The 15,985-nt window shown below is 39.8% G+C and overlaps 1 protein-coding gene and 1 long non-coding RNA gene across 2 annotated transcripts in view; both read right to left on the reverse strand.

Annotated features, from left to right (window-relative positions):
- Positions 1–4,281, reverse strand: part of LOC133624346 (uncharacterized) — a 10,673-nt gene extending 6,392 nt beyond the window's left edge. The window contains exons 1-3 of the mRNA XM_061987837.2: positions 4,240–4,281; positions 4,069–4,169; positions 4,000–4,006 (exon numbers count right to left, since the gene is read on the reverse strand). Of these exons, the coding sequence (XP_061843821.1) occupies positions 4,000–4,006; positions 4,069–4,169; positions 4,240–4,281 (150 nt within the window). The remainder of the gene's footprint in view (positions 1–3,999; positions 4,007–4,068; positions 4,170–4,239) is intronic.
- A 17-nt stretch (positions 4,282–4,298) lies between these two features.
- LOC140679974 (uncharacterized) lies at positions 4,299–13,092 on the reverse strand. Its single transcript, XR_012051268.1, has 3 exons — positions 12,859–13,092; positions 8,555–8,650; positions 4,299–4,355 (listed from the first exon to the last, which is right to left on the reverse strand). It is a non-coding gene; the product is annotated as an uncharacterized lncRNA (long non-coding RNA).
- Between the last annotated feature and the right edge of the window lie 2,893 nt (positions 13,093–15,985).

Here is a 15,985-nt window from a genome sequence, read left to right on the forward strand (position 1 = left end):
AAGCCAAATTTTCTTGTTCTATTGGCAGATAATTTTGCTTAGTTCAAGTAAAATACCCCTAATTTTTGTATTTTTTTTCTTGTTTTTGAACACTGACTTTTTGCAGTGCACTGACCAGAGGTGGGTAGAGTAGCCAGAAATTGTACTCAAGTAAGAGTACTGTTACTTTAGAGATTTATTACTCAAGTAAAAGTAAGGAGTAGTCACCCAAATATTTACTTGAGTAAAAGTAAAAAGTATGTTGTGAAAAAACTACTCAAGTACTGAGTAACTGATGAGTAACATATACACACACATATACATATATATATACATATATATATATATATATATATATATATATATATATATATATATATACACACACACACACACACACACATATATATATATATATATATACACACACATATATATATATACACACATATATATATATATATATATATATATATATATATATATACACACACATATATATATACATACATTGATATATACAGTATATCATTTATATTTATTTATTTTGCCGTTTTTGTTTACATGTTAAAGGTGTTTTAATGAATATACATGCATGTTTAACACATATAGATTCCTTTCTTTCATGAAGACAAGAATATAAGTTGGTGTATTACCTGATTCTGATGACTTGCATTGATTGGAATCAGACGTTTTCAAATGGAGGAGAAAAAAAGTTCCTCCTTTCTGTCTAATACCACATGAAAGTGGTTGGTTTTTGGCTTCTTATTTGTCCAGCTTCCATATTCGTTTTTATACACTTTACAAGAAATACATTGGCGGCAAACTCCGTCGCTTGCTAGCTTGCTAGCTTGTTTGCGCTGGCTTTCGGAGACTCTTATTTTGAAAGCGCAGGCGCGATGGAGCGGCACTTTTATTGTGAAGACAGGAACTGTGCAGTCAGTCTTTAGGCTTTTGACGGGATGTACGGTTGAAATAAAAAAAGGGTCTTTTTTCCTTCACACTTTTGATTGATTGATTGAAACTTGTATTAGTAGATTGCACAGTACAGTACATATTCCGTACGATTGACCACTAAATGGTAACACCCCAATACGTTTTTCAACTTGTTTAAGTCAGGTCATGTGACCACCTGGCTCTGTTTGATTGGTCCAACATCACCAGTGACTGCATCTGATTGGTGGAACGGAGTGAACGTCACCAGTGACTGTATTTGTTGAAACGCAGGCACTATGAAGGTCTGTCTGACAGACCAAAACAAACAAAGCGTGCATTAACAGATCGATAAAAATTAGCAGCGAGTAGCGAGCTGAATGTAGATAAAAGTAGCGGAGTAAAAGTAGCGTTTCTTCTCTATAAATATACTCAAGTAAAAGTAAAAGTATGTTGCATTAAAACTACTCTTAGAAGTACAATTTATCCCAAAAGTTACTCAAGTAGATGTAACGGAGTAAATGTAGCGCGTTACTACCCACCTCTGCTCATATAGTAGTACAGTCGGCACAGTACAGTAAACTGACAGTTAATATTTAAACATTTAACATTTCTAACTATTTTGAACAGAAATAGTTCAGGCACATTCAGATAAATTCCTCAAAATTACAATTAAAACAATTTTGGCCGGGGGCCGGGCTGTATATATGCGCACTAATTGACTGAAAGAGCACGCACTTGGCGCGATGATGTCATGTTATCCATGGAAAAATGCATTTTTAGACAATATGATTTGCCTGAGCGGCTAGGAGACCCCGAGAGTAACAAGCGCTTGCCTTGTTGCCTTTCCATTAAGAACAATAAACTAGTTTTTAGTATAAGTTTGCTGGTTTCAAGAAATGTAATGCCGAGCGCATATCATTATGTCAAGATAATGGCACTAGCATTTACTTCATTTAAGAATATTTTTCAACATATTGAGCAAAAACGTCTCTTTTTTTTTTCTATCAAAGAAAAGTGCACTTGTTATTAGTGAGAATATACTTATTTGAAGCTATTTTTGGGTTCATTGAGGTTAACTAATTAGGAACCGAGTCCCTTTGGGACAGAGGACCCTATTGAATTTCTAGTGTTTTATTATTATACCACCGCCTCTTTGAGCTGTAATTTGACCCCCTTAAAAACTCACCAAATTGGACACACACATCAGGACTGGCAAAAATTGCGATCTAATCAAAAAACCAAACCCCAAACCTCAAAATTGCGCTCTAGCGCCCCCTAGGAAGAAAACACAGACAAAACTGCCTCTAACTCCCAGTAGGACTGTCGTAGAGACATGAAACAAAAACCTCTATGTAGGTCTCACTTAGACCTAGATTTCATACACTGACAACCCCAGCAAAAATCAACAGAAAGTTTGCAATTCCCCCTTCACAACAAAAGTTGTGTAAAAACAGTCACCTTTTTTCAAACATTATCTCTTCTGAGCGCGTTTGTCGTGTCGGCTTCAAACTAGCACAGGAGAGAGATTGAACCCTTCTGATTAAAAGTTGATGAAAGAGTTTTAATTACTGCTACGGTTTGGATTTTATGAGCCCTCAAAGTTGGTCCGGTCCATCGCTGCTTGCAGCTTTAATTTTATTCGTTTTGGAAAGTCTTGACAAGCCAAATTTTCTTGTTCTATTGGCAGATAATTTTGCTTAGTTCAAATAAAATACCCCTCATTTTTGTATTTTTAGGGCCCGCAATGGCCCATTGCAAAAGGACTCCCACAGGGAGTCCTTATGCAATGGGACATAAGGACCTATTGAATTTGTAAGGTTTTATTCTTTATTATTATTATACCGACCGCCTCTTTGAGCTGTAATTTGACCCACTTAACATGCTTCAAAACTCACGATATTTGACCCACACGTCAGGACCTGCGAAAATTGCCTCTTAATAAAAAAACCGAACCACAAAACTCAAAATTGCGCTCTAGCGCCCCCTAGGAAAAAAAAAAACTAGACTGCCTGTATCTCCCACTAGGAAGGTCGGAGAGACATGAAACAAAAACCTCTATGTAGGTCTGACTTACACCTACCTTTCATAATAGTACATTCTCAGGCAAAAATCAACAGGAAGTTGGCAATTCCCCCTTCAAGACAAAAAAGTACTAAAAACAGTCACTTTTGCCTCTTTGAGCTGTAATTTGACCCCCTTAACACGCTTCAAAACTCACCGAACTGAACACACACATCAGGACTGGCAAAAATTGCGATCTAATAAAGAAACCTAACCCCAAATTTACAAATTGCGCTCTACAGCAATTTTTGAATAAAACGGAGAAAAAACTGCTCCTCGGAAGAAAAACATGACAAAACTGCCTGTAACTCCCACTGGGAAGGTCGGAGAGACATGAAACAAAAACCTCTCCGTAGGTCTCACTTAGACCTACATTTCATAAATTGACAACCCCCAGCAAAAATCAACAGGAACTTTGCTATTCCCCCTTCAACACAACATTTTTGTACAAAACGGTCACCTTTCTTCAAACATTATTTCCTCTGAGCGCGTTTGTCGTTTCGGCTTCAAACTAACACAGGAGAGAGATTAAAACCTTCTGATTAAAAGTTGGGGAAAGAGTTTTGATACCGGCTCCAGTTTTGATTTTATGACCCTTCAAAGAACCGCTGCGCTGATGCTGCTGCGCTGCTGTTTTTTCAAGAAGGCTGCTTAAAAGCAGGAAGCACCAACGTGCCCACACAATGCAGACAAGGTAGGTACACTAGACAAAAGTCTTGGGACACTTCAGACTAAAAGTAGACAAAAGTATTGGGACACTTATGACGAAAACTGAAAAAAAGTACTGGGACACTTAGGACTAGCACCTGCCAAATACGCGGGCCCGACCAATGCTGCTTGCAGCTTTAATTTTTTCTTGTTTTTGAACACTGACTTTTTGCAGAGCACTGACATAATATCAGAGAAAAATACTAATAACACAGATTTGGTTTTAAATGTGCATATTATAGGATGACATCACATTGACCACGCCCCTAGCCCCGCACCCACCGCCACAAGTATATTGGCAAGCTGTAATGTGACCTTTGAACTGAGACAAGACGAGAGAAAAGGTCTTACCCGGATTCCGCGATGATTTCCGGCGCCACGTACGTTGGCGTCCCACACACGGTATACAGAGGACCTTCCACCACGGTTGCGAGACCGAGGTCCCCCAGTTTGAGAGACTCGGTGCCAAGGGGATACTCCGACACCTGTCAGGAGATGTACTTTGGTCACCTTTGGATCAGAACCACACCTGTGCGTGTAACGACCGAGACTCACCAGCAGGTTTTCCGGCTTGATGTCTCTGTGCACCACGTTCATGTCGTGCAGGTACTTGAGGCGCTTCTCTCCGTGTACTTGGCCGACGACGTGATGGCGTCGAATAGGTCGCCGCCCTGCGACACGGCAGTTACACACACTTATATGTGGGTGGTGAAAGGACTTACATTAAAAATGATGGATGATATAAAACAAACAATGTAATTTTAATAACGTAAGCCTAAACTTCAAGTACAAACTGACAAAAAACATTATCATCAAACATAAATAAACACACAATATATCATAGTTTAAATTGAACATCAGTGTGTAATAAAGTACACAATAACAAATGATTAATAGAGGATAAATATTGGATAGTCATGTCGTACATGTTGAAACTTTAACATTCTATAACGTAGGGCTGGGTGATATATGGAATATACTCGATATATCGTGGGTTTGTGTCAGAATTATTCTAATCTAAATTGTCACAATACTTTGTGTTGAAATGAGTTCCTAGCAAGAAGACAAAAGCTGTCTTTGAAACCTACCAAAAAGAAGGCTCGTAAAACTCCACTGTGTAAGGGGGAAAGCCACATGAAGGGTTTTCTGTTTTCTCTCATGTATGGTAATCAACAGAAAGATAGTTCTAACCCAAGGACTTCAAAGCGGACAGATGGCAGGATCTGCCCAATTTCCAGACGAACTCTTTTTGAACTATTTTATGGACCTCTTTTTGAAGCATTTTACAAACTCTTTTTGAACTATTTTATGGACCTCTTTTTGAACTATTTTACGAACTCTTTTTGAACTATTTTATGGACCTCTTTTTGAAGCATTTTACAAACTCTTTTTGAACTATTTTACAAACTCTTTTTGAACTATTTTATGGACCCGTTTTTTTAAGTATTTTACAAACTTTTTTTGAACTATTTTACGAACTCTTTTTGAACTATTTTATGGACCTCTTTTTTAACTATTTTACGAACTCTTTTTGAACTGACCTTTTCTGTGAATTGTTTACGACCTTTTCTGTGAACTTTTTGCGACCTTTGTCCTTTGGGAACAGCGGTGGCCATGTGGTCGGGGAGGGTCCAAAATAAAAGAAGGAGGCGTGCAATCTTTTGGCAGAGCGTGCTGAGATACTGTACAAGGGTACAGTGTATAGACGACTCTCCTCAATATTGAGTCCTAATTGAATTCTGTCTCTGTTTAATTCTTTGCCTCTTGTCTTGTTTAATAGATGTCATCAGTGTTTGAACCTGACATCTTTGTCTCTGTGCGATATAGAAAATGACTATATGGGGATATTGGAGTATACGTTCTCACACAGTTGCTTTTAGCTGCGAGCATTACACTACAGGCTCTTCTCACTCTTTCTTGTCTCTCCTTCTCACAGAGACTTAAAACAAGCGCACCTTCTTACATACGTCACATACTGTCGCGCTTGCAACGTCATACGCCCCCTTGGATGCAAAACAATAACAATAACAGTGCAATAATTTTTCATAACATGGTCACTATTGTCTAGTTTCTCTTGTTATATTCCTATTTTACTGTTATATTTTTATTCTCATTGTTGCTTTTTATTTTTATTCTATTGTAATATTTTTCTATTTTGTTTCCATTTATACCCCCATCATTTACTTTTTAAATTCGATCTCAACTCTGTACACTGCTGGAATTTAAAGTTTCCTGAGGGAACTCCCCTGAAGGAATCGATAAAGTACTATCTATCTATCTATCTATCACTGAGCAGAGAGGTAGCGGCATGGGTAACGTTAGCTGTGACGCTGGCGGAGAGGTGCGAGTGGTAATACGAGAGAGAGAAGGTGCCAATCTGGTAACAAATGGAGGAAGAATAATTCATTCCCAAGAAAAACAGCAGGGGGTCCATCGTCTGGCGGTGGGTTGGCTTCAAGCGGGAAGATGTTGAACAGACACCCGTAATACGTCAAGTATGCGGCAAAAGCGTCGCTACAAAAAGTAGCATTACTGCTAATTTGTAGCATCATTTGAAAAGTCGCCCGCTAGAGAATGAAGAGTGCTTGAAACTCTGCATGTCAACATCTCCGTTCTGTGCCACACCAACAAAATGCCCAAGCAACCATTTCCAGATCAACACCGTATGAAAAAAATAGTCAACAACAGAAGGAGATAACGTCCGCAGGAACCTACCACATAGCGAAGGACATACACTATTTGATTTCCTATTATGCAGCTAATTTTTATTTGACATTTATTGAAATATCTTGTGTGACATCATGCACAAAAGTGCACTTTATTTGTTTTTAACTATTGTAGTGGCATTCTGTAAAAAAAAAGTGCACTTTATTTGTTTTAAACTATTGTAGTGGGGTTCTGTACAAAAAGTGCACTTTAATTTAGTGTTGTTCTGATATGTCATCTTAGTGACATCATGCACAAAAGTGCACTAATAGCTTGTTTTAAAATGTCTCTGACAATCTTGCACTTTCTGTTTTGAAATGACATGAATGTTTGTGCCACTGCTTAATAACTGTTTCATAAATACACTTTTACTTGTGATTTCCCTCTCTGCATGAAAGTTTAAAAGTAGCATATATTAATGAAGAAGAATGTTTTAATGTAGACACATAGAATCATCATACTGCTGTGATTATATGCATCAAGTGTTCATTCAAGGCTAAGGCAAAATATCCACATATATATGGTGTATCGTGACATGGCCTAAAAATAGAGGTATTAATAAAAGGCCATATCAACCAGCCCTAACAGTAAGTACAGTCACAATTAAGTGCACATTTTCAAAGTATTTGCAATAATATATCAAAAAATGTACAGAGGGTAAACACACCCATAAAGAACTTTACATCTGCATTTACTCTTCCTTTTCAAAAAGAAAAATACATCATAGAATGATATTTGCATCCTTTAAAACCATTACAAATAAGCTGAGTCAATTAAACATCTTAAATGTATTACATTTTACTAGGGGTGTAACGGTACGTGTATTTGTATTGAACCGTTTCGGTACGGGGGTTCCGGTTCGGTTCGGAGGTGTACCGAACGAGTTTCCACACGGACATATTAAGTAGCGTAACGCACGTTGTGTAAACAATGCACACCGAGGCACAACACACGGCATGCTAGCAGCTAACGGGCTAGGATAGACTGACCATACGTCCTCTTTTCACCGGACATGTCCTCTTTTGCGGAGCTGTCAGGGCGGAGTTTCTTAAATGCCTCAAATGTCCGGCATTTTGAGTTAGGGTTGCGTGTATTTTCAATGTACGTTCAGGGTTAAGAAGGGGTTGAAAACAAAACAAATTGTGAGGGAGGGGCAGAGACAGAGAGAGAGAGAGAGTTATGATAAACGCGCATGCATCGCCAGGCTCTGCTTTTTATCCATAGATTTATCACATTTAATTTTTTATTATCTATAGCAGGGGTGTCAAAAGCCCACAGCTAATGTTTTAAAGGCCCACGGCACATTCTAAAAATACTATTAAAATAAACAAAAACATAACAAAAGTGAAATAAAAAAGCTTAAAGGTTAAATGTAATTTAGAAAAAGTTGCAATGTTGACTAATAAAACAAAGCGTTTTTATTTTTCTTTCAAACTGTCATTGCTCAAAACATAATATTGAATCAAAATCAATGTCATTATGAATTATTGACCTATCCAAGGTTCCCATTACTTCACATCAAATATTCCACTAAGAAAAGTATTTTTGGTGGAAGATTTTGCAAATTTGGTAAATAAATAACCCCAAAATGTATATTTTGTTGTTTTCTTACTGTACCGAAAATGAACCGAACCGTGACCTCTAAACCGAGGTACTTACCGAACCGAAATTCTTGTGTACCGTTACACCCCTAGTTTTAGCGGATATGTACCGCTCCGTACAACGGCGTTTTAAAAAATCATTAATTTTACTTTTTGAAACCGATACCGATCATTTCCGATATCACATTTTAAAGCATTTATTGACATCTCTATTTAAAACAGAATAAACCGAAATATTAGGACTGTTGTTGGAGATATTCTTGTACATTTTGACCATCAGTGTGTGAATAGTGTTGGGATGTCCCGATCCAGGTTTTTGCACTTCCGATCTGATACCGATACTGACCGATACCGATACTGGCCTATCCGAGCATGTATTAAAGTTTAAAGTTATTTAGCCTACTTAGTTGTCAGAATCATGTTGAAAAGGGTTTTAGTACTCTTGATAACAACTAGCCAGCTGAATTAGGGGAGTTTGAATAATACACAATGGTTGGTAACAATGCTGCTAATAAAGGCCACAGGTGATGAGATAACAAGGCCCACCTGGGCCATCTACTCACCTGTCGCTGTCTTCGAGGCCGGTCCTTGCACACTCCGTTCCGTGGCAAGCCCGCAGGCCACGCCCCGACTCCACAGACGCACTTTGGCCCTAAAAACTGACGATAAAGGTGAAGTTATAACACTGAAACACCCTCAGGAAGAGGTGCTTTAAGACATGGCTAGCCAACTAGCGGCTAACGTCCAGTGTTTTAACTACTTCTAAATCACTAATCCTCGCCTCCATGGCGGCACATAAAGTGAGTTTCTTACAAGTATCATCATCACTGCAGGACGAGGAATAGCTAAACATGCTTCACTACACACCGTAGCTCACCGGCGTCACAATGTAAACAAACGCCATGGGTGGAGCTACACCAGACATCCACTGTAATGATACAAAGTACAGGAGCGTATCTAGTTGATACTAGTGATGGGTCCGGCAGCACCGATGCATCGGCGCATGCGTCGAGCTCATAGAGCAACACCCTGTATCGGTGCGTGTACCGCTTTTAGAAAGTCACGTGACCGATCATGAGCTGTTTTGGTCACGTGACCGATACGCGAACTGTGTCGCACTAACGCCTCCTCTGTGCCCTGTGAGCGGGTCTTTTCTACAGCCGGAGAAATAATAACTAAGAAGAGAAAGCGTCTAAAATCGAATACGTTTGTAAAACTGTTGTTTTTTTTAAATAAAAATGTGTAAAAAAAAAAAAAAAAAATTTCCCAGTCCACAAGCATCCTCATTCACAACATGTTCTCTTAGATTTCCATGTTATGATACATGTTCACACTATTTATTGACTGTATCTAAAAAAGATAAAAAAATATATTTTTATTTAAATGAAGTTATGAAATAATCCTAAATGAAATACAATGACTTGGTCTATATTATTGTATATACTAGGTCAGGGGTCGGCAACCCGCGGCTCATTAGCGCCGCCCTAGTGGCTCTCTGGAGCTTTTTAAAAAATGTATGAAAAATGGAAAAAGATGAGGGGAAAAAAATCTATTTTTTGTTTTAATATGGTTTCTGTAGGTGGACAAACATGACACAAGCCTCCCTAATTGTTACAAAGCACACTGTTTATATTAAACATGCTTCACTGATTCGAATATTTGGCGAGCGCCGTTTTGTCCGACTAATTTTGGCGGTCCTTGAACTCACCGTAGTTTGTTTACATGTATAACTTTCTCCGACTTTATAGGACGTGTTTTATGCCACTTGTTTTTTGTCCACCAAACTTTCCACAGAGGTGAGTTTTGTTGATGTTCTTGACTTGTGTGGAGTGCTAATCAGACATATTTGGTCACTGCATGACTGCGAGCTAATCGATGCTAACATGCTATTTAGGCTAGCTATATGTACATATTGCATCATTATGCCTCATTTGTAGCTATATTTGAGCTCATTTAGTTTCCTTTAAGTCCTCTTAATTCAATTTATATCTCATGACACACTATCTGGATGTAATATGGCTTTTAATTTTTTGCGGCTCCAGACAGATTTGTTTTTGTATTTTTGGTCCAATATGGCTCTTTCAACATTTTGGGTTGCCGACCCCTGTACTAGGTCATAAAATCAGTGTCAGTTGAGTCGGTCCATAGTAGAGATGCGCGGTTTGCGGGCACAACCGCGGAGTCCGCGGATTATCCGCGGATCGGGCGGATGAAATTAAAAAAAATAAGATTTTATCCGCGCGCGGGTCGGGTCGGGTGGATTAATTCGATATATATATTTTTTTTTTTTTTTTTTTTTTTTTGCGGCGGGCAGTTAAACCAATTCGGAAATATATATACATAGTTAAATGTTGTTACCCACATACGAAAAACGAGCAGGCACCTGCAGCATATGCCAAAACAGAAGGAAAAAAAAGAAAAGAGATGGACACTTTTACGGAGCGGAGAAGGGACGCCTCGCCGGGGTCCGGGACCGAGGCCCCTTCCCCCGAGAGGGCCCCACCGGGAGCCGTAGCTGAGGCGATCCGCGAGAAGGGCCCGACGCACGTCCAGGGTCACTACCGCGCCCACCGCACCGACACCCCGCCTCCGCCTTCGCCGCGGCCGGCGTCACGCACAGCAGGTAAGCAGCTTACCTGCCCGCCACCCCCGTGGCCGGGGGCTCGTAACAGGGGTCACTCCGCGCGCTCCGCCCGCGCAGCTTACCTGCCCGCCACCCCCGTGGCCGGGGGCGCGTAACAGAGGTCACTCCGCGCGCAGTGCGCTCACGAAAGGGGTGGTGCTAACCCTGGTTGATATAGACAGCAGGACGGTGGCCATGGAAGTCGGAACCCGCTAAGGAGTGTGTAACAACCCACCTGCCGAATCAACTAGCCCTGAAAATGGATGGCGCTGGAGCGTGGGCCCATACCCGGCCGTCGCCGGCAGCGAGACGCGCTTGGAGGTGCGCTCAGCGCGGCTCCCATATGATTGCGCACTGGTGTGCGTCTGGGTCGTGACAGCGTGGCACGCGAAAGTCTGCGCATTGGATCAGTCTCCTTTCTTTAACAGGCAAAAGCTTTATAACCTCACCATACCTGCCAACTTTTGAAATCAGAAAAACCTAGTAGCCAGGGTCCAAGGGCCGCAGGCCCCGGTAGGTCCAGGACAAAGTCCTGGTGGGGGGTTCAGGTTCGCCCCCCGACGCAAAATGATTATTAGCATTCAGACAGGTTAAAATGTTGCTAAAACCATCACTTTTCTATCAGTCACAGTGACTTTTCAAAACAAAAATATTACAGCAAAAATTATATGGGTTGATTGACATGTTTATTCTGTAAGCTAACTTCAATAGTTTGAAATTATTTTGACAGTTAATGCCAGTTATCCTGTCAACCTTTCACAAGACTTCAATTTGTTCATTGAAAGTATAAACAGTATAAACACTTTTTACAGTAAACAAATGGTAAAACAGTACTAAACAATTCCATAAAAAAAAGAATTGGTGTCATTATTAACTTTCTGTCCAAGCTTGTATAATCTACTGCCTTGTTCAATTGTAAAAAATATTCTGTGCCTAAAATTCACATTTCTATCACAATTATCATACTGTAAACATGGTAAGCTAACTTCATTAAAATTAATAGTCCTGTCAATAGCATGGAATTACAATTCAAATGTAGTTTTTTTGTAAGCCTTTCAAAAGAATTCAAAATATGAAAAATTAATGAAAATTAATTTAAGCCAACAGACACTTGAAAAGTGGCACATCACATCTCTAATGTAATCATTTTAACTTTTCAACAGAAATAGCGCTGCAAAAATATTAAGGACATACTTCTGTATTTTGGTAGTTATGCTGTCAACATTTAACAAGATTTCTTCAACTTGGACTTGAAAGCATAAATAGTATAAACACTTTTAACAGTATGTCGTGCTGTGAAATACAGCCGACAGGATTGCGCACCAAACAGGAAACAAGGCCAAAGCGCATGCAGGAGAAGAAAGGACTTCTTTCATTTAAGGTTTGTGATAAACCATCAAACTCATTCGTTAAAAGGACTCTATAGTAATATAAAGCGAGTTTTTCTGGACATTATCATGCAAGAAAAGTTTATTTTTGGGACCGCGATCACCGCGTAATGATTTTTAAAGGTTGCATTACAAACATTTAACTGTCCCATGTGATCAGCCAGTGCGATTGGAAGTCCATGCTCAATTATTGCCTCCGTAAATAAAACTTCGGCATTTATCACATCCAAAGAATCTGTTTGGGCGACGAAAAACGTTGAAAGTTTTCCACTTGTATCGCTAGCAACGGCATTAGACTTGTGTTTTTTTGTCCCAAAGTGGTCTTTTACATCGCTAATTCCTCCGTGTCCGATCGAAAAATCTTGTCTGCACAAGGTGCAATTCGCGTAGTTTTCACCCTTTTTTTTTTTTAATTAATGAAAAACCGTATTTTTTATCACTGCACCCGTAACCCGGAATAGGTTGATGAAAACCGTACGAATTACGGGAAAACCGGAGTAGTTGGCAGGTGCCTCACTAATGCCTTGCATAGTCTATATTAGATATAACGGGCGGGTGCGGGCGGATGGCGGGCGGATGCAGTTCTGATCAAACGTTACATCGGGTGGATGGCGGATGGTTGACGACTTTCTGATGCGGTTGCGGATGAAATATTTGCCTATCCGCGCATCTCTAGTCCATAGGTTGCCTGTAGGGATTTTTAATGTCCAGCAGATGTCAGTATTTAGTGACACAGTATCGACACAGTATCAATACAGTTTTGCAATGTGTCGAAACGCTTCATGACGCCTCATCAACCCATCACTAGTTGATACTACTATGAATCATTGTGCTTTTATTTAGGAAACCGCCTTACCCTCCACTATCTCGTCCAGGCTGCAGACCTTCCGGCCCCCGTCCAGGTTCGAAATCCCTGCGGCAGGTTGACGTTGTCCGACAGGGACCGCGTGAGCTCCATGAGCAGGGCGTCCATGGAGCGGACGCGGTCTTGGGACACGGCGTAGACCTGACCCTTGAAGTACTTGTCTCCATTGCGGCAGAAGCGAACTTTCCTCGCCTTCTTCTCGGAGGAAAGTGTGCGGTGGAAAGTAGTGTCAAGAACTAAATCATCCAGACTAGAGATAAATTGTATTATTATGTTTAAACAGAGTGGACCGACACCAGCAGATGACATGGCACCCCAAACCATCACTGATGGTGGAAACTTTACACTAGACTTCAGGCAACGTGGATCCTGTGCCTCTCCTGTCTTCCTCCAGACTCTGGGACCTCGATTTCCAAAGGAAATGCAAAATTTGCATGGTTGGGTGATGGTTTGGGGTGCCATGTCATCTGTTGGTGTCGGTCCACTCTGTTTCCTGAGATCCAGGGTCAACGCAGCCGTCTACCAGCAATTTTTAGAGCACTTCATGCTTCCTGCTGCTGACCTGCTCTATGGAGATGGAGATTTCAAGTTCCAACAGGACTTGGCGCCTGCACACAGCGCAAAATCTACCCGTGCCTGGTTTACGGACCATGGTATTTCTGTTCTAAATTGGCCCGCCAACTCCCCTGACCTTAGCCCCATAGAAAATCTGTGGGGTATTGTGAAAAGGAAGATGCAGAATGCCAGACCCAAAAACGCAGAAGAGTTGAAGGCCACTATCAGAGCAACCTGGGCTCTCATAACACCTGAGCAGTGCCAGAAACTCATCGACTCCATGCCACGCCGCATTAACGCAGTAATTGAGGCAAAAGGAGCTCCAACCAAGTATTGAGTATTGTACATGCTCATATTTTTCATTTTCATACTTTTCAGTTGGCCAACATTTCTAAAAATCCCTTTTTTGTATTAGCCTTAAGTAATATTCTAATTTTGTGACACACGGAATTTTGGATTTTCATTTGTTGCCACTTCAAATCATCAAAATTAAATGAAATAAACATTTGAATGCATCAGTCTGTGTGCAATGAATAAATATAATGTACAAGTTACACCTTTTGAATGCAATTACTGAAATAAATCAAGTTTTTCAAAATATTCTAATTTACTGGCTTTTACCTGTATATATATATATGTATGAAATACTTGACTTGGTGAATTCTAGCTGTCAATATACTCCTCCCCTCTTAACCACTCGCCCAACCACGCCCCGCCCACCCCCGACCACGCCCCCACCCCCCACCTCCCGAAATCGGAGGTCTCAAGGTTGGCAAGTATGACTACTAGGAGTGTTGAAAAAAATCGATTCGGTTTCGAATCGTGATTCTCACGTTTTGCGATTCAGAATCGATTCTCATTTTTAAAAAATCAATTAAAAAAAAAAATGTATTTAAAAAAAATAAAAATAAATTTTTTTTGATTAATCAATCCAACAAAACAATACACAGCAATACCATAACAATGCGATCCAATTCCAAAACCAAAGCCGACCCAGCAACACTGCAATAAACAGAGCAATTGAGAGGAGAAACAAACACGACAAAGAACAAACCAAAAGTAGTGACACAAAAATGAATATTATCAACAACAGTATCAATATTAGTTACAATTTCAACATAGCAGTGATTAAACATCCCTCATTGACATTATCATTAGACATTTATAAAAATAAAAATAAATGAATAGTGTCACAGTGGCTTACACTTGCATCGCATCTCATAAGCTTGACAACACACTGTGTCCAATATTTTCACAAAGATAAAATAAGTCATATGTTTGGTTCATTTAATAGCTAAAACAAATTTACATTATTGCAATCAGTTGATAAAACATTGTCCTTTACAATTATAAAAGCTTTTTACAAAAATCTTGCATGTTAGCAGGTAGGGGTAGATCCTGCTGAAATCCTATGTATTGAATGAATAGAGAATCCTTTTGAATCGGGAAAAAAAAATCGTTTTTGAATTGAGAATCGTGTTAAATTGAAAATTTTATTTTTATTTTGAATCCAATCGTGACCCTAAGAATCGATATTGAATCGAATCGTGGGACACCCAAAGATTCACAGCCCTAATTACTACCATAGACATCTTCTAAGGGTACGCAGCATGGAGCGCTACTGCGTACTGGCGCTGACGAGACGCGGGGCCGCCATCTTGGAGTGGTGATTCGCTCCACTCAATGCAATTCATTTGGCAGGAGCAATGAACTGTCAGCGCATTTAATTAATCTTACCTCACTGAATACCACTAATTTTCACCCGCTTTTTTTGTCATACGTGTAGCTATGATGAAGGACACATGTTTTATTATTCATAGTTTGCTTAACAGTAATAGAATATTCTTATATGCTATAAATGACCAGACGTCCCAGATCAAAACTGGGAATATAATCCCAGAAGCAGAGAGTTTATTCTGTCTTGACACTTTGTATTGATATTTTGTATTACATTCTTCCCTTAAATGATCATGTTTACAGTGGTTGTTTTATATGTATTTTTTATGTATGTTGCTTTGGATAAAAGCGTCTGCCAAATACTTACAACATAAATATAAACACCTGAAAGTCTTTATATCAGCTAAAACCTAATGATTGATGGGTTCTCACTTCTCGGTGAAGCGCTTTGAGTGCCTAGAAAAGCGCTATATAAATCTAATCCATTATCATTATTATTATTAAAACCACCAATCTGTTTCACTGGATTCAGAATAAAAGCAAATTCTGTCTTCTCAATGGGATTCGGTGAACAAATTTTTTGAACGACTCAATTCAAGGAACTGATTCTAGTGATTCAGTACAGTCAAAACAACTGCCGATCCCATCACTACTGCCTTATAAGTCCTTATAGTTGTTCAGCCAACCCTTTTAAGTTACGGTTCGGTAGTTCACATAGGCGCTGATTGCGTCGTACCTTAATAGCTGTTCAGCCAACCCTTTTAAGTTACGGTTCGGTAGTTAACATGGGCGCAGATTGCGTCGTACCTTCATAGCTGTTTAAAACTATCCATCCATCCATCCATCTTCTTCCGCTTATCCGAGGTCTGGTCGCAGGGGCAGCAGT

Source organism: Nerophis lumbriciformis, linkage group LG27 (genome assembly GCF_033978685.3).
Source record: "Nerophis lumbriciformis linkage group LG27, RoL_Nlum_v2.1, whole genome shotgun sequence".
Taxonomy (NCBI): domain Eukaryota; kingdom Metazoa; phylum Chordata; class Actinopteri; order Syngnathiformes; family Syngnathidae; genus Nerophis; species Nerophis lumbriciformis.